At 43.6% G+C, this 23625-nt stretch overlaps 2 protein-coding genes across 2 annotated transcripts in view; one reads left to right on the top strand and one right to left on the bottom strand.

Annotated features, from left to right (window-relative positions):
* The window catches only part of LOC139557893 (protein-tyrosine kinase 6-like), a 26409-nt gene extending 14363 nt beyond the window's left edge, over positions 1-12046 (bottom strand). The window contains exons 1-4 of the mRNA XM_071373201.1: positions 11496-12046; positions 10323-10444; positions 9578-9738; positions 2708-2873 (exon numbers count right to left, since the gene is read on the bottom strand). Of these exons, the coding sequence (XP_071229302.1) occupies positions 2708-2873; positions 9578-9738; positions 10323-10444; positions 11496-11911 (865 nt within the window). The 5' untranslated portion in view covers positions 11912-12046. The remainder of the gene's footprint in view (positions 1-2707; positions 2874-9577; positions 9739-10322; positions 10445-11495) is intronic.
* Positions 12047-16756: 4710 nt separating this feature from the next.
* Positions 16757-23625, top strand: part of LOC139557892 (ER membrane protein complex subunit 1-like) — a 33772-nt gene continuing 26903 nt past the window's right edge. Inside the window, exons 1-6 of the mRNA XM_071373199.1 lie at positions 16757-16919; positions 17416-17543; positions 17682-17747; positions 18455-18548; positions 18702-18830; positions 19674-19800. Of these exons, the coding sequence (XP_071229300.1) occupies positions 16792-16919; positions 17416-17543; positions 17682-17747; positions 18455-18548; positions 18702-18830; positions 19674-19800 (672 nt within the window). The 5' untranslated portion in view covers positions 16757-16791. The remainder of the gene's footprint in view (positions 16920-17415; positions 17544-17681; positions 17748-18454; positions 18549-18701; positions 18831-19673; positions 19801-23625) is intronic.

The following is a 23625-nucleotide window of genomic DNA, read 5'->3' as shown; positions in this document are numbered from 1 at the left end:
ACACCAAGGAACTTGAAACTCTGAACCTTCTCTACTACAGCCCAGTCGATGAGAATGGGGGCGTGCTCGGTCCTCCTTTTCCTGTAGTCCACAATTATCTCCTTAGTCTTGATCACATTGAGGCAGAGATTGTCTCTGACCTCCTCCCTATAGGCTGTCTCATCGTTGTTGGTGATCAGGCCTACCACTGTTCTGCAAACTTAATGATCGTGTTGGAGTCATGCTTGGCCACACAGTCGTGGGTGAACAGGGAGTACAGGAGGGAACTAAGCACGCACCCCTGAGGGGCCCCTGTGTTGAGGATCAGCGTGGAAGATGTGTTGTTGCCTACCCTCACCGCCTGGGGGCGGCCCGTCAGGAAGTACAGGATCCAGTTGCAGAGGGAGGTGTTTAGTCCCAGGGTCCTTAGCTTAGTGATGAGCTTTGAGGGCACTATGGTGTTGAACGCTGAGCTGTCGTCAATGTGAAGAGCATTCTCACATAGGTGTTCCTTTCATCCAGGTGGGAAAGGACAGTGTGGAGTGCAATAGAGATTGCATCATCTGTGGATCGGTTGGGGGAGTATGTGAATTGGAGTGGGTCTAGGGTTTCTGGGATGATGGTGTTGATGTGATCTTGTTCATAAATAAAATGTCTAGTACCTTTCTACTGTAACATGAGTCATGATTCTATTTCGATATTATGGCCAAAACAAACTTGGCCATCTTTTCTGCAGTCGGTGAAGGATGATTGGTATTTGACACCATAGTGCCCTTTGTGGGCATCTGGGATAAATGCGCAAACTACCTGCCTGCTTGGCTGTTGTTTGTCTGGTCCTCAGAACAGCTGATCTCACAGCAAACAAAGAGAAGGATTCCCATTGGAGGAACTAACGTGTTCTCTCCCTGTAAATTATCTAATGCTCAGAATCCATATTGAACAGCTTTCATAGTACAGTCAAACGATCATGACGATCACAATCAACACAACCACACTAGGGGGGGAAAGAAATCCAAAATGGCACCTTATTCCACAGTGTGTTACTTTTGGCCAGAGCTGTGTAAGGTTCTGTCTAAACGTAATACACTGTCCAGGGAGTAATACACTGTCCCAATGAGTAATACACTGTCCCAATGAGTAATACACTGTCCCAATGAGTAATACACTGTCCCAATGAGTAATACACTGTCCCAATGAGTAATACACTGCCCCAATGAGTAATACACTGTCCAGGGAGTAATACACTGTCCCAATGAGTAATACACTGTCCCAATGAGTAATACACTGTCCCAATGAGTAATACACTGTCCCAATGAGTAATACACTGTCCCAATGAGTAATACACTGTCCCAATGAGTAATACACTGTCCAGGGAGTAATACACTGTCCCAATGAGTAATACTGTCCCAATGAGTAATACACTGTCCCAATGAGTAATACACTGTCCCAATGAGTAATACACTGTCCATGGAGTAATACACTGTCCCAATGAGTAATACACTGTCCCAATGAGTAATACACTGTCCCAATGAGTAATACACTGTCCAGGGAGTAACACACTGTCCCAATGAGTAATACACTGTCCAGGGAGTAATACACTATCCAGGGAGTAATACACTGTCCCAATGAGTAATACACTGTCCCAATGAGTAATACACTGTCCAGGGAGTAACACACTGTCCAGGGAGTAATACACTGTCCAAATGAGTAATACACTGTCCCAATGAGTAAAACACTGTCCAGGGAGTAATACACTGTCCCAATGAGTAATACACTGTCCAGGGAGTAATACACTGTCCAGGGAGTAACACACTGTCCAGGGAGTAACACACTGTCCAGGGAGTAACACACTGTCCAGGGAGTAATACACTGTCCCAATGAGTAATACACTGTCCCAATGAGTAATACACTGTCCCAATGAGTAATACACTGTCCAGGGAGTAATACACTGTCCAGGGAGTAACACACTGTCCAGGGAGTAACACACTGTCCAGGGAGTAACACACTGTCCAGGGAGTAATACACTGTCCAGGGAGTAACACACTGTCCAGGGAGTAATACACTGTCCCAATGAGTAATACACTGTCCAGGGAGTAATACACTGTCCCAATGAGTAATACACTGTCCCAATGAGTAATACACTGTCCCAATGAGTAATACACTGTCCCAATGAGTAATACACTGTCCCAATGAGTAATACACTGTCCCAATGAGTAATACACTGTCCAGGGAGTAATACACTGTCCCAATGAGTAATACACTGTCCCAATGAGTAATACACTGTCCCAATGAGTAATACACTGTCCCAATGAGTAATACACTGTCCAGGGAGTAATACACTGTCCCAATGAGTAATACACTGTCCCAATGAGTAATACACTGTCCCAATGAGTAATACACTGTCCCAATGAGTAATACACTGTCCCAATGAGTAATACACTGTCCCAATGAGTAATACACTGTCCCAATGAGTAATACACTGTCCCAATGAGTAATACACTGTCCCAATGAGTAATACACTGTCCCAATGAGTAAAACACTGTCCCAATGAGTAATACACTGTGCTTCTGCCTCTACACTACTCTTCAGGGTTCAGACTGGGTATCTGTAAAGCACTTTGTGACAACTGCTGATGTTAAAAGGGCTTTATAAAATACATTCCAATAATTGAATTAAGGTTTTGGCATTTCAGGTGCAGCCTTGTGAATCTGTAAAAAGTGTTCTGTACCGTTCTTGAGAATCTTGATGGCTACGTTAATGCTGTTCCTCCACTTGCCCCGGTGGACGTCAGCAAAGAACCCGCTGCCCAGCTGCTCTCCCAGGGTGAACTCATCCTTGGGGAGCTCCCACTCATCCACTGTGGAGTGAGACAGGTCCTGGGGCACTGGCTCTTTCTGGGGAGGAGAGAATGTGTTAAATGTGTCTCACTAACACGCACACGATACACACACACACACGAACACACACGAACACACACACGCACACACACACGCACACACAGCTGTGTCATTGCCTAACCACGGAGTGGCCTGTTCAGCCACAGAGTACACTTCCTCCTTTTTCCTTGGTAGAAAGAGAGAAACAGAGAGAGAGAGAGGTAGAAAGAGAGAAACAGAGAGAGAGAGAGAGGTAGAAAGAGAGAAACAGAGAGAGAGGTAAACAGAGAGAGAGGTAAACAGAGAGAGAGGTAAACAGAGAGAGAGGTAGAAAGAGAGAAACAGAGAAAGGGGTAAAGAGAGAAACAGAGAGAGAGAGAGAGAGAGAGAGAGGTAAACAGAGAGAGAGGTAGAAAGAGAGAAACAGAGAGAGAAAGAGGGAAACAGAGAGAGACAGAGAGAGAGAGAGAGGTAAACAGAGAGAGAGGTAGAAAGAGAGAAACAGAGAGAGAAAGAGGGAAACAGAGAGAGACAGTTGGAGAAGGTGGGTACTTTTCTGTGTGTGAGAGAGAAAGTGCAGAGGAGGCTTCTCGGCTGGGGGATATAGGAGGACAGGCTCATTGTAATGGCTGGTGTGGAATCAATGGACAGACATGAAAACACATCGAAGACAGAGAGAGAGACAGGGAGTGAGACAGAGACAGAGAGAGAGACAGAGAGAGAGACAGAGAGAGAGAGAGAGACAGAGAGAGAGAGACAGGGAGTGACAGAGAGAGAGAGAGAGAGAGAGAGAGAGAGAGAGAGAGAGAGAGAGAGAGAGAGAGAGAGAGAGAGAGAGAGAGAGAGAGAGAGAGAGAGAGAGAGAGAGAGAGAGAGAGAGAGAGAGAGAGAGAGAGAGAGAGACAGGGAGTGAGACAGAGACAGAGACAGAGAGTGAGACAGAGAAAGAGAGAGAGACAGAGAGAGAGAGACAGGGAGTGACAGAGAGAGAGAGAGAGAGAGAGAGAGAGAGAGAGAGAGAGAGAGAGAGAGAGAGAGACGCAGAGAGAGAGACGCAGAGAGTGAGACAGAGACAGAGAGACACAGGGAGTGAGACAGAGAGAGAGAGACAAAGAGAGTGAGACAGAGACAGAGAGACAGGGAGTGAGACAGAGACAGAGAGACACAGGGAGTGAGACAGAGACAGAGAGACACAGGGAGTGAGACAGAGACAGAGAGACACAGGGAGTGAGACAGAGAGAGAGACACAGAGAGTGAGACAGAGACAGAGAGACACAGGGAGTGAGACATAGAGAGAGAGACAGGGAGTGAGACAGAGACAGAGAGAGAGACACAGAGAGTGAGACAGAGACAGAGACAGGGAGTGAGACAGAGACAGAGACTCTGTGTGTCAGTCACGCTCTGACCTTAGTTATCTATGTTTTCTTTATTATTTTGGTTAGATCAGGGTGTGATGAGGGTGGGTACGCTAGTTTTTGTATTGTCTAGGGGTTTTGTATTGTCTAGGGTTTTTGTAAGTCTAGGGTTTTGTAGGTCTAGGTGATGTGTATGTCTATGGTGGCCTGATATGGTTGCCAATCAGAGGCAGCTGTTTATCGTTGTCTCTGATTGGGGATCATATTTAGGTAGCCATGTTCCCTTTGGTGTTTGTGGGTTCTTGTCTATGTGTAGTTGCCTGTCAGCACTCGTTTGTATAGCTTCACGTTTCATTTTGTTATTTTGGTTAGTTTGTTCAGTGTTTCATTCTCAATATATTAAAGAATGTATGCATACCACGCTGCGCCTTGGTCCGATCCTTATAACGAACGTGACACTGTGAGACAAGACAGAGATAAAGAGAGAGAGAGACAGTGAGACAGAAACACAGAGAGCGAGACACAATGAGACAGAGAGATGCAGTGAGACAGAGACAGTGAGACAGAGACACACAGTGAGACAAAGAGAGAGAGAGAGACACACAGTGAGACAGAGACAGAGAGAGAGAGAGAGAGACACAGTGAGACAGAGACAGAGAGAGTGCGACAGAGACAGAGAGAGAGAGAGAGAGAGTGCGACAGAGACAGAGAGAGAGAGAGAGAGCGGCAGCAAGAGAGAGACAGTGAGACAGAGACAAGTCAGTGAGACAGAGAGAGAGAGGTAATTGTGCGTCACAGAAACGTAGCTCTGTCAATAGAGGCAGAGACTCTGGAGGACTGATTATTTGGTACAAATCCAAACTACAAAATCTAATTGATCCCCTCAAAATTGGCAAATATCACATTTGGTTCAAACTGAAAAAATAACTTGTACTGACAGAAAAAGATGTGTTCCTTTGCGCAATATATATCCCCCCCTCAGAATCCCCATATTACTCAGAGGAGATCTTCCCCACCCAATATATATCCCCCCCCTCAGAATCCCCATATTACTCAGAGGAGATCTTCCCCACCCTTGAGGAAGAGACGTGCCATTTCCAGGCCCAGGGAAATGTGCTTATCTGTGGGGACACAAATGCGCTCACAGGAACACTACCTGATCTAACGACCACACGAGGGGACAGCTTTATTACAGGCCATACTGTTTCTAACTGTCTTCATCTCCCCCATAGAAACAACAGTGACAGCACCATCAACAAAAACGGAAGGGATCTGTTGCAGCTCTGTAGAAGCCTAGGTCTGTACTTTGTCAATGGTAGGTTACAGGGGGACTCTTTGGGGAGATTCACCTCTTGGCCACAGCACAGTAGACTATATGATTACAGACATTGACCCTTTCTCTCTCAGCTCAATCACTGTCAAGCCACTAACACCTCTGTCTGATCACAGCCAAATTACGTTGTTCCTCAAAAGAACAGACATGGAAACAACCAGACATTAACAGCCCAGGAAGCTGTACAACATCAGACATTCATACAGATGGGCCCAAAACAGCATGGAAGAATACCAGAAAGAAACCTGTAACCAAAATATCCAAACACTCTTAGATAACTTTCTGGATACCACATTCACTCACAGTAAAGAAGGCATCAATCTAGCAGTAAAAAACATCAACTATATATTCAGGGAAACCGCAGAAGAAGCACAATTGAAATTGAAAGACCACAGATGACAAATGGTTTGATGCAGATTGTAAAATTATAAGGAACAAAATGTAGAACACTATCCAACCAAAAGCACAGAGACCCAAATAATGGTGAATTACGCCTTCATTACTGTGAGACTTTAACACTCTATAAACGTAACACTCAGAACCAAAAAAACACAGTACAACAGCAAGCAGCTGACACTAACTGAGTTAACTGTTTAACTCCATAAACACAAACAACTTCTGGCAAAATCAAAACAAGAGGAATTAGCGATACCAAATGGTGACATATGGACAACCCATTTTAAAACACTCTACAACACCGTTCAAATTGACACAAACACAGAACAACGCCAAATTCATGAGAAGTTGAATGGATTAGAAAAAGCTATAAAGGACAATCAAAATCCATTGGATTTTACTGACCAGGAGCTCTATAAGAAACTTCAGGCCCTCAAATTTAAAAAAGCATGTGGACCTGATGGCATCCTAAATGAGATGCTCAAACTCACTAATGCAGCATCTCAATTGGCTATATTAAAACTGTTTAATTTGATCCTGAGTGTAGGTTATTTCCCTGACATCTGGAACCAAGGACTCATAACCCTAATCTTTAAGAACGGAGACAAATTTGACCCTAACAATTACAGAGGCATTTGTGTGAACAGTAACCTGGGGAAGGTTTTCTGTAGTATTATAAATGTAAGAGTCCTAAACTTCCTTAATAAGCACAATGTCTTGAGTAAAAGCCAAATTGGATTTATACCAAAACATCGCACGACTGTGTCACGTTCTGACCATAGTTCTTTTGTTATTTCTTTGTTTTAGTGTGGTCAGGGCGTGAGTTGGGTGGGTTATCTATGTTTGTTTTTCTATGTTGGTTTTTTCCTTTGGCCTGGTATGATTCTCAATCAGAGGCAGGTGTTGTTAGTTGTCTCTGATTGAGAATCATACTTAGGTAGCCTTTTTCCACTTGGGTTTCGTGGGTGGTTATTTTCCGTGTCAGTGTTTGTTCCACACGGAACTGTTTTTGGTTTGTATTTCACGTATTGTTTTGTTATTGTTGTGTTCGTTTGTATCATTAAAATATATTATGGACACATACCACGCTGCGCATTGGTCCGACATTTCTTACTCCTCGTCAGAGGAGGACGAAGAAAACCGTTACAGACTGATCATATTTACACCCTACACACCCTGATAGATAAACATGTCCACCAAAATAATACCAAAATATATGCTTGCTTTATCAACTTCCAAAAAGCATTTGATTCTATTTGGCATACAGGACTGTTCTACAAAGTTATTGAAAGTGATGGAGGGGGTAAAACATATGACATAATTAAATCAATGCATACTGGCAATACGTGCAGCATCAAAATTGGCAAGAAAATAACAGAATTCTTTAACCAGGGGCGGGGCCTTCGTCAGGGTTGTAATCTGAGCCCTGCACTCTTCAATATTTACATCAAAGAATTGGCCACTATTCTAGAACAATCCTCAGCCCCTGGTGTTAGTCTCCACAATTCAGAGTTTAAATGTCTGCTCTTCGCAGATGACCTATGCCTGCTGTCACCCACAGCACATGGCCTGCAGCAGTGCCTGGACCTGCTAGAGCAGTACTGCCAGACCTGGGCCCTGGCAGTAAACCCCAAAAAGACTAAAATAATGATTTTCCAGAGAAGATACAGATCTCAGGGAATTAGACCAAAGTTCTCAATTGGTACAAAATATATAAAGTACTGCACACAGTACAATTACTGAGGTTTAAATATATAAAGTACTACACACACTACAATTACTGAGGTTTAAATATATAGAGTACTGCACACAGTACAATTACTGAGGTTTAAATATATAAAGTACTGCACACACTACAATTACTGAGGTTTAAATATATAGAGGACTGTACACACTACAATTACTTAGGTTTAAATATATAGAGGACTGCACACACTACAATTACTGAGGTTTAAATATATAAAGTACTGCACACACTACAATTACTGAGGTTTAAAAATAAGCTAAACTGGACACCTTAATGAGGCAGTGAATGAACTGAGAGAGAAAGCACGCAGGGCATTCTACGCCATTAAAAACAAATTAAAATTGAAATACCTATTTAAATTTGGCTAAAACTAATGGAATGTGTCATTGAACCAATTGCACTTATGGCAGCGAGGTGTGGGGTCCACTTGCAAAACAAGATTTCATCAAATGGGACAAACACCCATTGAACCCCTGCATGCAGAGTTCTGTAAGATTCTCCTACATGTCCAGAGGAAAACTACAAACAATGCATGCAGGACAGAATTAGGCCAATATCCACTAATAATAAAAACTCAAAAAAGAGCAATTCAGTTTTGGAAACATCTAAAATACAGTGACCCCCTCTCATATCATTACCAAGCCCTGCAATGCCAAGAGCTGAGCAAAGAAAAGAGTCCCCTCATCCAGCTGGTCCTGGGGCTGAGTTCACAAACCTGTTCTACTAACACACTGAAGCCTCAGTCCCCTCATCCAGCTGGTCCTGGGGCTGAGTTCACAAACCTGTTCTACTAACATACTGAAGCCTCAGTTCCCTCATCCAGCTGGTCCTGGGGCTGAGTTCACTAACCTGTTCTACTGACACACTGAAGCCTCAGGACCAGAACATCCAATGAATCAGAATAAACCAAATTACAACACAGTCAAAAGAAAACTACATTGCTTATTGGGAAACACAAGCACAAAGCAGTACTATCTGGCCCTAAATCGACAGTACACCGTGGCTAACTAATTGACTATGGTTACTGATCATAACCTTAGAAAGACCTTGACAAAGTACAGGCTCAGTGAGCACAGCCTTGCCATTGAGAAGGGTAGACACAGGAAAACCTGTCTCCCTGTAGAGGAAAGGCTGTGCAACCACTGCACCACAGCAGAACCTGAGACGGAGCTGCATTTCCTGACAAAATGTGAAAAATATAAAACAATTAGAGAGTGTCATTTCCCCAAATTTGAAACCCTTATTCAAGGTTTCAAAGACCTCTCTGATAAGGATAGGCCAGACGTCCTGTTGGGGGAGGACGCAGAGAGCTGTGGGTTGGCAGCGCACTACATTGCTGCCTGCCATAAGTTGAGGGACAGTGTCTGACAGACCAATCAACCTGCACATGTCCTCTATTGTATGCTTATTGTTATTGTTTAATGTATGGTTATTTTGACCTTTGGTTATTGTTGTTACTGTTGTCCCGTTGACAATTTTAATTCTTATAATTTTAATATTGTAAATATCCAAAGTAAGCTTTGGCAATATGTATATTGTTACATCATGCCAATAAAGCAATTTTCTATTGAAGAGAGAGAGAGAGAGAGAGAGAGAGAGAGAGAGAGAGAGAGAGAGAGAGAGAGAGAGAGAGAGAGAGAGAGAGAGAGAGAGAGAGAGAGAGAGAGAGAGAGAGAGAGAGAGAGAGAGAGAGAGAGAGAGAGAGAGAGAGAGAGAGAGAGAGAGAGAGAGAGAGAGAGAGAGAGAGAGAGAGAGACAGAGAGAGAGAGACGAGAGAGAGAGGGGGACAGGACGGAGCGGACGGACGGACAGTAGGGGGAGAGTAGGGGGAGAGAGAGAGAGAGAGAGAGAGAGAGAGAGAGAGAGAGTGAGTGTGTGTGTGTATATTCACCCTGGTACAGGCCTCCCCCAGGCGGGCCACAGATCCCAGTGAGTGTGTGGTGTAGAACTCCACCAGGTCTCTCAGGGTTTTGAAGGAATGGGTCTGTTCCAGCCAGTACCTATCATCCTCCTCACAGATCTTGAAGTGCTTGGCTTGGTTGCTGACTTTGACTGTGAACACACACACACACACACACACAGACACACAACACACACACAGACACAGATACACATACACACAGACACACAACACACACACACAGACACAGATACACATACACACAGACACACAGACACACACACAGACACACAGACACGCACACAGACACACAGACACACTTAGTAAAGCAGTCCAGGATCACAGTTAGAATGTGGTTCAAGGGGGAAATGGGAGGAAAGACTAGGTCAGTACTTTCCAGTTGAGTTCGACAAGACAAGTTCAGAGAACTGCATGCCTGCAGTTACACAGCTAAAGACAGCTCTAGGAATATGGTAAAGGATTCTATCACTGTCAATATCGAACAGAACTGGTTCTCTGCAGCTGTCATCTATCCTGGTCCTGGAGAGCCAAATTACCCTATCAACAAATCATTAAAACCCTGATTGGTTGAGCTAGGTTTTTAACCACAGGGCTGGATCAAAAGCCTGCATACCTTAAATACCTGTCCAGGACCCAGGTTGTATGTATGGGCATTGCACACATTCACACCCTCCACTTCTTGCTTCTCTCTGTTTTGACATACACCAACACCCACCTGAGAGAACGTAGCCCACCTTGCCTTTCTCACTGACACGGATGAGGAAGGCTCCCTCTCCATTCTCTGGAGAAAGAATTTGGCTCAGGGCTTCAAACCGGTTCATCTTCCCAAAGTACCATCTGGAAAGAGATAAGGAGAGAGAGAGAGAGAGAGATACACACAGAGAGACACAGAGACACAGAAAGCAACAGAGAACAACAGAGATAGAGAGGAACAGAGAGAGAGACAGAGAGAGAGATTGAGAAAGAGAGAAAGCGAGACAGAGAGAGAGACAAAGAGAGAGAGAGAGACAGAGAGAGAGATTGAGAAAGAGAGAAAGTGAGACAGAGAGAGAGACAAAGAGAGAGAGAGATTGAGAAACAGAGAGAGAGAGAGAGAGAGAGAGAAACAGAGAGAGAAACAGACAGAGAGAGAGACAGAGAGAGAGACAGAGAAACAGAGAGAGAGAGAAACAGAGAGAGAGACAGAGATGACATGGACATAGACTATAAATGATAAACTTTATGAAACAGTATATCTGTTCTCATCACTAACATGATGAATTATACACAAAACGGACAATAAAGATGAACTATTATGATTGACAGTAAATGTTATCACATAGTTTAAGGAAACACTTATGCTTCATTGGTTCGGGCTTGGACTTCGAACGGGTGTAGTGCAATAAATTAAACGCGTCGAAACGCCTAACTTGCTCAGGCTCGTCAGAATCACTTCCACTGTTCAATTAACATGGTAACATCTGTAGTTCCCATGGTGACGTCTGTAGTTCCCGTTTAGAAAAGAGATTAGAACCAAAAGGGGAAGTTATGCAGATTTTCATGACTGTGTCCAATCTCACCTTATATCTCAGAGGTGGGGTTGTTTACATGAAACATCAGGCTATTCACACACACACACACACACACACACACACACACACACACACACACACACACACACACACACACACACACACACACACACACACACGCGCGCGCGCACGCGCACACACACACACACACACACACACACACACACACACACACACACACACACACACACACACACACACATACATACACACATACATACATACATACATACATACACACACATACATACACACACACACATACTGTACAGTTAATGAAGCATGACACTAGAAGGAGGATTCGGGTAGATACTCACGGCTGTGCCTTGACAGATTCTCCCCTTGCCAGGTAGTTATGTGGCACAATCCCCTTCGCCAAAACGCGCCCATTCCTGTCTATTTTACACGCAGTCCACCAGTCTCCGGATCGACTGATCACGTTGAACTGATCTCCCTCTTGGAACGACAACTCATCTTTATCTCGTGCCTCAAATCTCCACAAAGCCATATAGATCGCGCTTTCCGTGGTCTGGGACGGCTGGAGCGCATCCCGGTGCACCGGGTTCCTTGTGAATGACTGCCTGCCATTACCCGAGATTTCCACACACTCGTCATCGGCGACATCGTTCGAGAACCCCTCAACTGTGTTACATTCGGTGTTCTTTTTGTCGCCAAACAGTCTGACCCATAGCGTCTCCAGACAGGGGCAAGTTTTGCGCAGACAGTCCCCCATATGAGAGCGGCGTCCGGACTTTTGACACGCTAGACCGCACAGCACCTGTTAGACAGGTAGTGGCTCAGTGCGCATGGAATCCTTGTAATTTGCCACAAACGTACAGTAAGTAGCCTACTTTACGTCAGCGCTGGTTCTAAGAAGTGCTTCAAATAAATATCAACACAACTTCCTTGTAAAAATGGGCACCCCGCCTACATTGTCACAATAGGTCTTGGATAGCCTATAGCTTTCTCTCTCTCTCTCTCTCTCTCTCTCTCTCTGTTTCTCTCTTTCTGTTTCTCTCTGTTTCTCTGTCTCTCTCTCTCTCTCTCTGTCTCTCTCTCTCTCTCTCTGTTTCTCTCTCTCTGTTTCTCTCTCTCTCTCTCTCTCTCTCTCTCTCTCTCTCTCTCTCTCTCTCTCTCTCTCTCTCTCTCTCTCTCTCTCTCTCTCTCTCTCTCTCTCTCGCTCTCTCTCTCTCACTCACACACCTAGTTAGTGTGATAAGAACAGCCTCAGTTCGTCGGGGCATGGACTCTACAAGGTGTCGAAAGTGTTCCACAGGGATGCTGGCCCATGTTGAGTCCATTGCTTTCCCCAGTTGTGTCAAATTGGCTGGATGTCCTTTGGGTGGTGGACCATTCTTTATACACATGGGAAACTGGTGAGTGTGGAAAAACCCAGCAGTGTTGCCGTTCTTGACACAAACCGGTGCACCTTGTCTTGCCCATTCACCCTCTGAATGGCACGCATACACAATCCAGGTCTCAATTGTTTCAAGGACTTAAAAATATCCTTCTTTACCTGTTTCCTCTCCCCTTCATCTACACTGATTGAAGTGGATTTAACAAGAAAAGAGAACAATAAGGGGGATCATTTTCACCTGGATTCACCTGGTCAGTCTCTGTCATAGAAACAGAAGCTGTTCATAATGTTTGTTTACTATTGTATCGCACTTGTGTCTATTCAGTAAATATGATGCTATAGGATCATAGCTACTTCTTGCTGAATATGTTCATGGTGACAGTTATCAGGAAGTGGACAGGCCTAAATAGATTAGATTAGATTATAATTGCTCATAATCTCGTGAACAGTGGTGCTGTAAAGTCTCTCTGACGGGAAATTAGCTGTTTTTCCCCTTTTGCCCGGGAACTTTATCCGGGCAACTCACAAAACTACATTATATCACTGCCACTCTGTGTTTTCCCGTCAAGAGGATCATATCAACATCGTAAAACATTTATCATTATCTTAAAGGGACGTTTAAATTAATTCATTTACCCGTTGATTCTTAATGAATATAACTTATAAATTCCTCATGAGCTTAGTTCAACTGTCGTACCCCATCCGAACCCAGCATATAAGCTTGTGTTATTTACTCCAATGTTTGTAAACTATGTAATCGTAAAAACCACTCCAAAACATTGCTAAAACTATCATGTTGATATCATGGTCAATCCTTGCTATCCATAGCACTGTCTATTAATTTCAATGTTGTCCGATTCTCTAGTGTTCTCTAGTGTTCTCTAGTGTTCTCTAGTGTTCTCTAGTGTTCTCTAGTGTTCCCTAGTGTTCTCTAGTGTTCTCTAGTGTTCTCTAGTGTTCTCTAGTGTTCCCTAGTGTTCTCTAGTGTTCTCTAGTGTTCTCTAGTGTTCTCTAGTGTTCCCTAGTGTTCTCTAGTGTTCTCTAGTGTTCTCTAGTGTTCTCTAGTGTTCTCTAGTGTTCTCTAGTGTTCTCTAGTGTTCTCTAGTGTTCCCTAGTGTTCTCTAGTGTTCTCTAGTGTTCCCTAGTGTTCCCTAGTGTTCCCTAGTGTTCTCTAGTGTTCCCTCATCCCTCAGCTTTTTACCAAAACAGAGGCGGGGTATCCGCTTTGTTATATATTTTTTGAACTGTAGAACTATATGGGGATTTTTATCATCTAGAAGTGCTTTTCCTGTCATCAGTACTCATCATAAGAAGTTTTATCAACATTTTACAACTTGTAAGTTCATTGTCCCACATGACACTAGTTTACAGAAAGACACGAGTTCTCACAAGTCAGTAAGGTTTGGACATTAAAAGTTCTGAAGGAAAAAACACTCGCCCATCAGACAAGTCAGGAATATTTGGTAGTTGACGAAGAAGATTATAATCATTTGCCTGAAAATGTAAAGTAGCTATTTTCACCTAAACACACACAGAAGGAACCAGAAACACCACACTACTAGAATTATTAGCATTTGGGTTGCTATCAGTAAAGAAAATAATCACCTGTCCAATAGGGCAACCACAGAGCAGGTTTAACTTGCGCGACTGCTCAAGTCACTTGCCCCGGGCAGTTGGACAACCCTTAAAACCTCTTTAGGATCAGACACCTTTTTTTTCAATTGATGCCCAAAATGACATACCCAAATCTAACTGCCTGTAGCTCAGGCCCTGAAGCAAGGATATGCATATTCTTGGTACCATTTGAAAGGAAACACTTTTGAAGTTTGTGGAAATGTGAAAGGAATGTAGGAGAATATAACACAATAGATCTGGTAAAAGATAATACAAAGAAAAAAACAACCGTTATTTTTTCTATTTTTTTTGTACCATCATCTTTGAAATGCAAGAGAAAGGCCAAAGTTCAAAATGTTTTATCAAGACTGCCCAAATGTGCCTAATTGGTTTATTAATGACTTTTCATGTTCAAAAATGTGCACTCTCCTCAAACAATGGCATGATATTCCTTTACTGTAATAGCTACTGTAAATTGGACAGTGCAGTTAGATTAACAAAAATGTAAGCTTTCTGCCAATATCAGATTTGTCTATGTCCTGGGAAATGTTCTTGTTACTTACACCCTCATGCTAATCGCATTAGCCTACGTTAGCTCAACCGTCCCGCAGGGGACCCACCGATCCTGAAGAAGTTTTAAAGAAGGATTTTTAAGTCCTTGAAACAATTGAGACATGGATTTAAAGATGTTCATATGAGCTCTTACTGGAAAACAAGGGGAGACAGTGGCGTAGATTAGTTTCGCAAGCCCCCCCCCCCCCCACACACACACACACAAAGTCTGGGCAAAGGGAAACAGCAAATTTCCTGTAATTCTACACATTTTTGAGGCTGAGAGTTTTACTAGGATCAGCGGTTTGGGTTTTTCATCTCTGATTATTTGGACTAAATCACGATTTCGCATCTTTTGAATTTTGGAAAGGGGATGGAACATTTGGGCCATAGACTTGCCTGTAACTTGCAAAGAGAGAGGGTGGAGCTCTTCGTTCTGCGTCTCTTCTCAACACTTATGGACCCAGAACTTAAGCGAGCATCTGACCAATTACGCAACACTTTAGTTCTGGATTAACCGATAATAATAGTAATTTAGTCCTACAGTCTATGGTTGTGTTTGTACAGTCTATGGTTGTGTTTGTACAGTCTATGGTTGTGGTCCTACAGTCTACGGTTGTGTTTCTACAGTCTATGGTTGTGTTTCTACAGTCTATGGTTGTGTTTGTACAGTCTATGGTTGTGTTTCTACAGTCTATGGTTGTGTTTGTACAGTCTACGGTTGTGTTTGTACAGTCTATGGTTGTGTTTGTACAGTCTATGGTTGTGTTTGTACAGTCTACGGTTGTGTTTGTACAGTCTATGGTTGTGTTTGTACAGTCTATGGTTGTGTTTGTACAGTCTACGGTTGTGTTTGTACAGTCTATGGTTGTGTTTGTACAGTCTATGGTTGTGTTTGTACAGTCTATGGTTGTGTTTGTACAGTCTACGGTTGTGTTTGTACAGTCTACGGTTGTGTTTGTACAGTCTACGGTTGTGTTTGTACAGTCTATGGTTGTGTTTGTACAGTCTATGGTTGTGTTTCTACAGTCTATGGTTGTGTTTGTACAGTCTATGGTTGTGTTTGTACAGTCTATGGTTGTGTTTGTACAGTCTACGGTTGTGTTTGTACAGTCTACGGTTGTGTTTGTACAGTCTACGGTTGTGTTTGTACAGTCTATGGTTGTGTTTCTACAGTCTATGGTTGTGTTTGTACAGTCTACGGTTGTGTTTCTACAGTCTATGGTTGTGTTTGTACAGTCTACGGTTGTGTTTGTACAGTCTACGGTTGTGTTTCTACAGTCTATGGTTGTGTTTGTACAGTCTACGGTTGTGTTTGTACAGTCTACGGTTGTGTTTGTACAGTCTACGGTTGTGTTTTTACAGTCTACGGTTGTGTTTTTACAGTCTATGGTTGTGTTTCTACAGTCTACGGTTGTGTTTGTACAGTCTATGGTTGTGTTTGTACAGTCTACGGTTGTGTTTTTACAGTCTACGGTTGTGTTTGTACAGTCTATGGTTGTGTTTGTACAGTCTACGGTTGTGTTTCTACAGTCTATGGTTGTGTTTGTACAGTCTATGGTTGTGTTTGTACAGTCTATGGTTGTGTTTCTACAGTCTATGGTTGTGTTTCTACAGTCTATGGTTGTGTTTGTACAGTCTATGGTTGTGTTTGTACAGTCTATGGTTGTGTTTCTACAGTTTATGGTTGTGTTTGTACAGTCTATGGTTGTGTTTCTACAGTTTATGGTTGTGTTTATACAGTCTATGGTTGTGGTCCTATAGTTTATGGTTGTGTTTGTACAGTCTATGGTTGTGTTTCTACAGTTTATGGTTGTGGTCCTACAGGCTCACAGATGGCAGTCAGGGTTTGTGGAAGTGAGAGCATGAATGGAGATTTACAATTCCTTCTTTCTCGGCATCTGTTTGTGTGTCTGTGTGTGTCTCTGTGTGTTTTTGCACCTGTGTGTGTGTGTGTGTGTGTGTGTGTGTGTGTGTGTGTGTGTGTGTCACACTCCAGCTCGGTAGGTGGCGGTAATACACCTTATGTGTTAATTTACAAACCGCCAATCAAAACGAAAGAAGAACATCGACCCGGAAGGGATTAGTACATGGGTCGTTATCTTTCTATGAAGCCATCTGCTAAAATGTCTAAACCAACGTCTCTATTTGTAATTTTCTTTTCTTTATTTGTCATGAGTGAAGCTGTCTTCGAAGATCAAGTTGGCAAATTTGATTGGTATGTATCTGTTCATTGAGAATGCCCGTTGAGTCCGCTATGCAGCTAGCTAACGTAAGCTAGTGCTATGTGCTAACCATTGACAGCGTCCAATATGATAGATCATGGCGAAAAGACAGTAAGTAAGCCTCTGGGGATCGGGTTCAGTCAATAGGTATTCTTTTCATCTCTGCACCTGTATTGACAGTCGCTTGTTGGAATATATAGCCAATCACTCACGAATGTAAATATCGTATTGGATCGCTTCCTCTTCTTTACTGGGGGTCAAGGATCCATGCGGGAAGAAGACCCATGTCCCATCTGCTCCTTGTGACAGGTGTCTTTGCCACAGATATGATACTGAGTCTCAAAACGCAGCAGTAATGAAGAAGACAAATGTACATGTGGTGATTGATTAGCTAAAGTCAAAAATATCTAGCTATATTTCAACAGAAGACTAGGATTTCTCTGTGGGCTGCTAGTCTTGACTGTGAAATATTCTCTGTCCTATTTCCAGGAGACAGCAGTATGTGGGGAAGACACTCTTTGCCCACTTTGACTCGCATTCGCAGTCATCTAAAATGCTGTTTCTCGCCACCGACAAGAATATCTTTGCCTCTTTCAACTCCAGGACTGGAGATCTGAGTATTTTGTCATTCATATTACAATACAAAATATGTTTCTGGCTTTTCTCTTTTAGTCTGAAATCTGTGACAAAAATAATAATAATAATTGTTGTTGAATATCTTTCATAGTTAATTATTTTCTATTCCTACTTCACAGTTTGGAGACATGTTGACAAGGCGGGACCAGAGGGAACCATAGATATACTTCTGCTGCATGGACAAGGTGACAATAACCTTTTTTAAGTTCATTGTAGACTGCCTAGTTACTTGGCTTAGTCAACATAACTGTGTTGTACAGAGTCAATTTATATCGGCTTTATTTTTGCCTACGTTCATTTTAAGATTCTGCCTTCATCTTTGACGGCGGATATTTGAACCGCTGTTCTTTTACATCTTCTCTAGATGCTCTGATGGTGGCTATTTGACTGTTTTTACGTGTTCTCTAGATGCTCTGATGGTGGCTATTTGACTGTTTTTACGTGTTCTCTAGATGCTCTGATGGTGGCTATTTGACTGTTTTTACGTGTTCTCTAGATGCTCTGACGGTGGCTATTTGACTGTTTTTACGTCTTCTCTAGATGCTCTGATGGTGGATATTTGACTGTTTTTACGTCTTCTCTAGATGCTCTGACGGTGGATATTTGACTGTTTTTACGTCTTCTCTAGATGCTCTGACGGTGGATATTTGACTGTTTTTACGTCTTCTCTAGATGCTCTGACGGTGGTTATTTGACTGTTTTTACGTGTTCTCTAGATGCTCTGATGGTGGTTATTTGACTGTTTTTACATCTTCTCTAGATGCTCTGATGGTGGCTATTTGACTGTTTTTACATCTTCTCTAGATGCTCTGATGGTGGCTATTTGACTGTTTTTACATCTTCTCTAGATGCTCTGATGGTGGCTATTTGACTGTTTTTACGTGTTCTCTAGATGCTCTGATGGTGGTTGGAGATGGTCGTTTGCTCCGTTCCTGGGACACAAACATGGGCGGGCTGAACTGGGAGGCCGTGCTGGATACTGGCAGGTGCGCGTGGTTGTCCCTGTGTGTCCCTGTGCGGATGACCCGTTCACCATTTAAGTGCAGTTTTGTAGCTGAGAGACACTCAATAGAATCGGACAACGATTTTAAATATTTTGCAAGATGACTAACTGCTCATAATGTCTCTCTCTATTTCAGCTTCCAGGCTGCTTGTTTTGTGGCCATACAGGACACAGTAAAGCATGTGGCGGTGCTTAAGAAAGCTGTAATCTCTCTCCACTACCTCTCCAATGGACACCAGAAATGGGTGGAAAACCTGCCTGACGGGTAGGGTACAGTATGTTAAGAGGTTGCGTCAATTCAAATCTGCTATCAGGATAAAATGTAATTCAGAGTCACCAAATATACTTTAAGTATTTTTATTAAACTCAAGCGGTAAATGCAATTTTCGTATATACGGGTTCACTGTAACACCTCAGGGTAGAACAGGGTAGAACAGAGCGCTGCTAAAATGTGTACAAACAACAGTTATTATACTGTGATAAAAGTAGTTCCAACCAGTCTGTTGGCCTATCACAGTAGAGGCTGAGCGTGGTTTAAACTTGCTCAGCCTATCGCAGGCGCTCAGGCTGGCCCCAGCCTCTTGGCGCTCCTTGGTGTCCGGCGCTGTTGCTGTGTAGATTGCGCTCCCACACCCTAGAGACTGAGGTCAGACAGTTTTATAACACTGTTGGACTATTTGCACCTGCATAGAAGGCATACTGTTCCCGCTCAAGGTTAACCACAGCTTCTCAGCACACTATCTGGGGCAAAATGTTACTTCCAGCACACACACACACAGGCACACATGCACAAAGCAGATACAGCATACAATATTCAATCACAAATTATGTGGTGGCGGGCTATAGTGCATAAAACACAGATCCTCACAAGTAGGACACTGGTACTCATACCTGGGTCTGAACAGTATCTGTGTTCTTTCAGATACTTTAGCTGATACAAAGGAAACAATAAAAAACGGTCCCAAAAGTGCAAGCCCATCTGGTGCTCCAGAAAGGCTCAAACAAACAAATGTACAAAGTATCTGAAAGATTTAAAATGCTCTTTTTGAATCCAGGTCTTCGGCATTTTGGTGCTAAACTATGAAGTATTTTTTGTTGTTGCCCACAGTGATGCAGTCCAGTACCAGGCGGTGTACTCTGGGGGAGAAGAGGAGGTCTACGTGTTGGGAGTGGTTCCTAACTCTCACCTCACTATCATAGCCTACAGCCTAGAAGATGGAGAGATCATCAAGCAGGTAACTTGGTCTAGAACTCTGTGACATCTCCTCATCAAATGTCATGGTATATAAAAGTATAACTCCATATCTGTCACAGCTGTTTTGAGGTTGTCTGGGATCGGGGCTGTGTGTGTCTGGGATCAGGGCTGTGTGTGTCTGGGATCAGGGCTGTGTGTGTCTGGGATCAGGGCTGTGTGTGTCTGGGATCAGGGCTGTGTGTGTCTGGGATCAAGGCCTGGGATCAAGGCTGTGTGTATGTGTCTGGGGTCAAGGCTGTGTGTATGTGTCTGGGGTCAGGGCTCTGTGTGTGTGTGTCTGGGATCAAGGCTGTGTGTATGTGTCTGGGGTCAGGGCTCTGTGTGTGTGTGTGGTGTGTCTGGGGTCAGGGCTGTGTGTGTGTGTGTGTGTGTCAGGGCTGTGTGTGTGTGTGTCAGGGCTGTGTGTGTGTGTCAGGGGTCAGGGCTGTGTGTGTGTGTGTGTGTCAGGGCTGTGTGTGTGTGTGTCTGGGGTCAGGGCTGTGTGTGTGTGTCTGGGGTCAGGGCTGTGTGTGTGTGTGTCTGGGGTCAGGGCTGTGTGTGTGTGTGTCTGGGGCCAGGGCTGTGTGTGTGTGTCTGGGGTCAGGGCTGTGTGTGTGTGTGTGTCTGGGGTCAGGGCTGTGTGTGTGTGTGTGTCTGGGGTCAGGGCTGTGTGTGTGTGTGTGTCTGGGGTCAGGGCTGTGTGTGTGTGTGTGTCTGGGGTCAGGGCTGTGTGTGTGTGTGTGTCTGGGGTCAGGGCTGTGTGTGTGTGTGTGTCAGCTTTTCTCTATCCAATCAGAGCATCAGGATCAACGTACAGCCCCGCTCTTTTCTCTACAGTCAAGCAAACTAGCCAGTTGAGTTATTTAGACCACTTAATGCCTCACATTTGATTGAATGATGCGCTGGCACCCCCCCAAAAAAATGTATTTCCCCGATCACAGATAACAACAAATGACTCGAATCGTAATCGTATCATAACAGTTACACATGTCTGTTTCGATACTCGTTTTTTCTGACTACTCTAGACTGGGGGCTGCTTCTGAATTATTGAAATAATTTTAAATGGTGTTTTTCACATCAGCAACTCTAGTGTGTGTGTCTTGTCTGTCCTCTGTACGGTCTCTACACCATAGAGCAGTGGGAACTTTTTTTGGGGGGGGGGAATGAAGAGTCTCAGATTATTGTAATTATATATAACACACACAAACCTTGAGAAAGATAATAAATTAGTATTTATTGTTTCTCTTCATTTTGATGATCAATTTTAAAACTCCCCTTCCAGACTCACATCAAACATCTCCAATCCAAAGTTAAATCTAGAATTGGCTTCCTATTTCGCAACAAAGCATCCTTCACTCATGCTGCCAAACATACCCTTGTAAAACTGACCATCCTACCGATCCTCGACTTCGGCGATGTCATGTACAAAATAGCCTCCAATACCCTACTCAATAAATTGGATGCAGTCTATCACAGTGCCATCCGTTTTGTCACCAAAGCCCCATGTACTACCCACCACTGGACCTGTACACTCTCGTTGGCTGGCCCTCGCTTCATACTCGTCGCCAAACCCACTGGCTCCAGGTCATCTACAAGACCCTGCTAGGTAAAGTCCCCCCTTATCTCAGCTCGCTGGTCACCATAGCAGCACCCACCTGTAGCACGCGCTCCAGCAGGTATATCTCTCTGGTCACCCCCAAAACCAATTCTTCCTTTGGCTGCCTCTCCTTCCAGTTCTCTGCTGCCAATGACTGGAATGAACTACAAAAATCTCTGAAACTGGAAACACTTATCTCCCTCACTAGCTTTAAGCACCAGCTGTCATAACAGCTCACAGATTACTGCACCTGTACATAGCCCATCTATAATTTAGCGCAAACAACTACCTCTCCCCCTACTGTATTTATTTATTTATGTTGCTCCTTTGTACCCCATTATTTCTATCTTTACTTTGCACATTCTTCCACTGCAAATCTACCATTCCAGTGTTTTACTTGCTATATTGTATTTACTTCGCCACCATGGCCTTTTTTTTTGCCTTCACCTCCCTTATCTCACCTCATTTGCTCACATTGTATATACTTATTTTTTTCTACTGTATCTTTGTTTTACTCCATGTGTAACTCTGTGTTGTTGTATGTGTCGAACTGCTTTTCTTTATCTTGGCCAGGTCGCAATTGTAAATGAGAACGTGTTCTCAACTTGCCTACCTGGTTAAATAAAGGTGAAATTTAAAAAAGTATGTGCACTAAGGTTTAATACACTATATACTCAAAAGTATGTGGACACCCCTTCAAATTAGTGGTGTGGTGGCATTTTCCAGTATTACCAAATGAGATTTACAAACTACACACCAGTCAGAGTTATACTTAAACTACATCTTTAATTAGCTTTAAGCTTTAGCCTTTGACTTTCAACAGTTCACTATCTATAATGAACCGTTGAGACTGACTACAGAAAAATGCAAAGATCTTTTATAGCCAAGATACACCCCTCTCAACTTACATGACGAACCACAGATCTTAGGAACTCTTCACAAAGGGACTTTACTTGAGAAAGGAGCATCCCGTAGCCAGATAGCATTCGCTATAAATTATCGCTCAGTTTGGTCTCTAAAACGAGGTTCTAATCTCGTTCCTGGTACTCGTTCCTAGTACAAAAACATTACCTCATCCAAGGCATAACTCAATTGTCAACTCTAGAAACGCCCATCTCAAGTAAACCCCCTCTTGACCCCACCCATGGACAAGCTCACTGAGGGGAGTGAGCCTCTAGGTCATACACTATCCCAGGATAAGTGCAACATCAGAGAGGACATACAATGTTACCAGACACTGCCATACACCTCCCCCCAATGGGAAAAGGAGGGAGTGACTGGCACACAGACATTGTGGAGACAAGTAATTGGTTCCCCATTAATCACGCCATTCCTTCACATGGTTTAAGAATAGGTAAAGACACATTCACATATGAAGACAATGTTCCATTCTGTCCTCTTCCCTTTCTGATATTCTGCATAGCACCAGGGACATGTGAAAGACAAGCCTGACCTCTCCCCTCTCTAGGCCCCAAGTGACTGAGCCCCAGCTGAGGGAAAAGTGCAACTGCCAACAGTATAGTCCAAAGGGATACATTCTAATGACAAGTACCTCACTAAGCATATTATATAAATAAAACATCTTATTTATCTATGTTACCCAACTAATTCTGATTCATCCGCCACAGTGGATTTGGCTATTTCAGCTGTATCCATTGCTGACAGGTGTATAAAATTGAACACACTGCCATGCAATCTCCATAGACAAACACTGGCAGTAGATTAGCCTTACTTAATGCCACCTTTCCAACAAGTCAGTTTGTCAAATTTCTGCCCTGCTAGAGCTGCCCTGGTCAACTGTAAGTTCTGTTGTTGTGAAATGGAAAAGTCCAGGAGCAACAATGGCTCAGTCGCGAAGTGGTAGACCACACAAGCTCACAGAACGGGACTGCTGAAGTGCGTAGCACTCACTACCGAGTTCCAAACTGCCTCTGGAAGAAACGTCAGCACAAGAACTTTTTGTCGGGAGCTTCATGAAATGGGTTTCCATGGCTGAGCAGCAGCACACAAGCCTAAAATCACCATGCGCACTGCCAAGCGTCGGCTGGATCGGTGTAAAGCTCGCCACCATTGGACTCTGGAGCAGTGGAAATGCGTTCTCTGGAGTGATGAATCGTGCTTCACCATCTGGCAGTCCGACAGACGAATCTGGGTTTGGCGGATGCCAGGAGACGCTACCTGCCCCAATGTGCATAGTGGCAACTGTAAAGTTTGGTGGAGGAAGAATAA

The sequence above is a fragment of the Salvelinus alpinus genome, chromosome 28 (assembly GCF_045679555.1).
Source record: "Salvelinus alpinus chromosome 28, SLU_Salpinus.1, whole genome shotgun sequence".
In the NCBI taxonomy this organism is placed as follows: Eukaryota; Metazoa; Chordata; class Actinopteri; order Salmoniformes; family Salmonidae; genus Salvelinus; species Salvelinus alpinus.
Note: the sequence above shows the minus strand (reverse complement) of the source record. Positions and strands in the feature narration are given on the sequence as shown.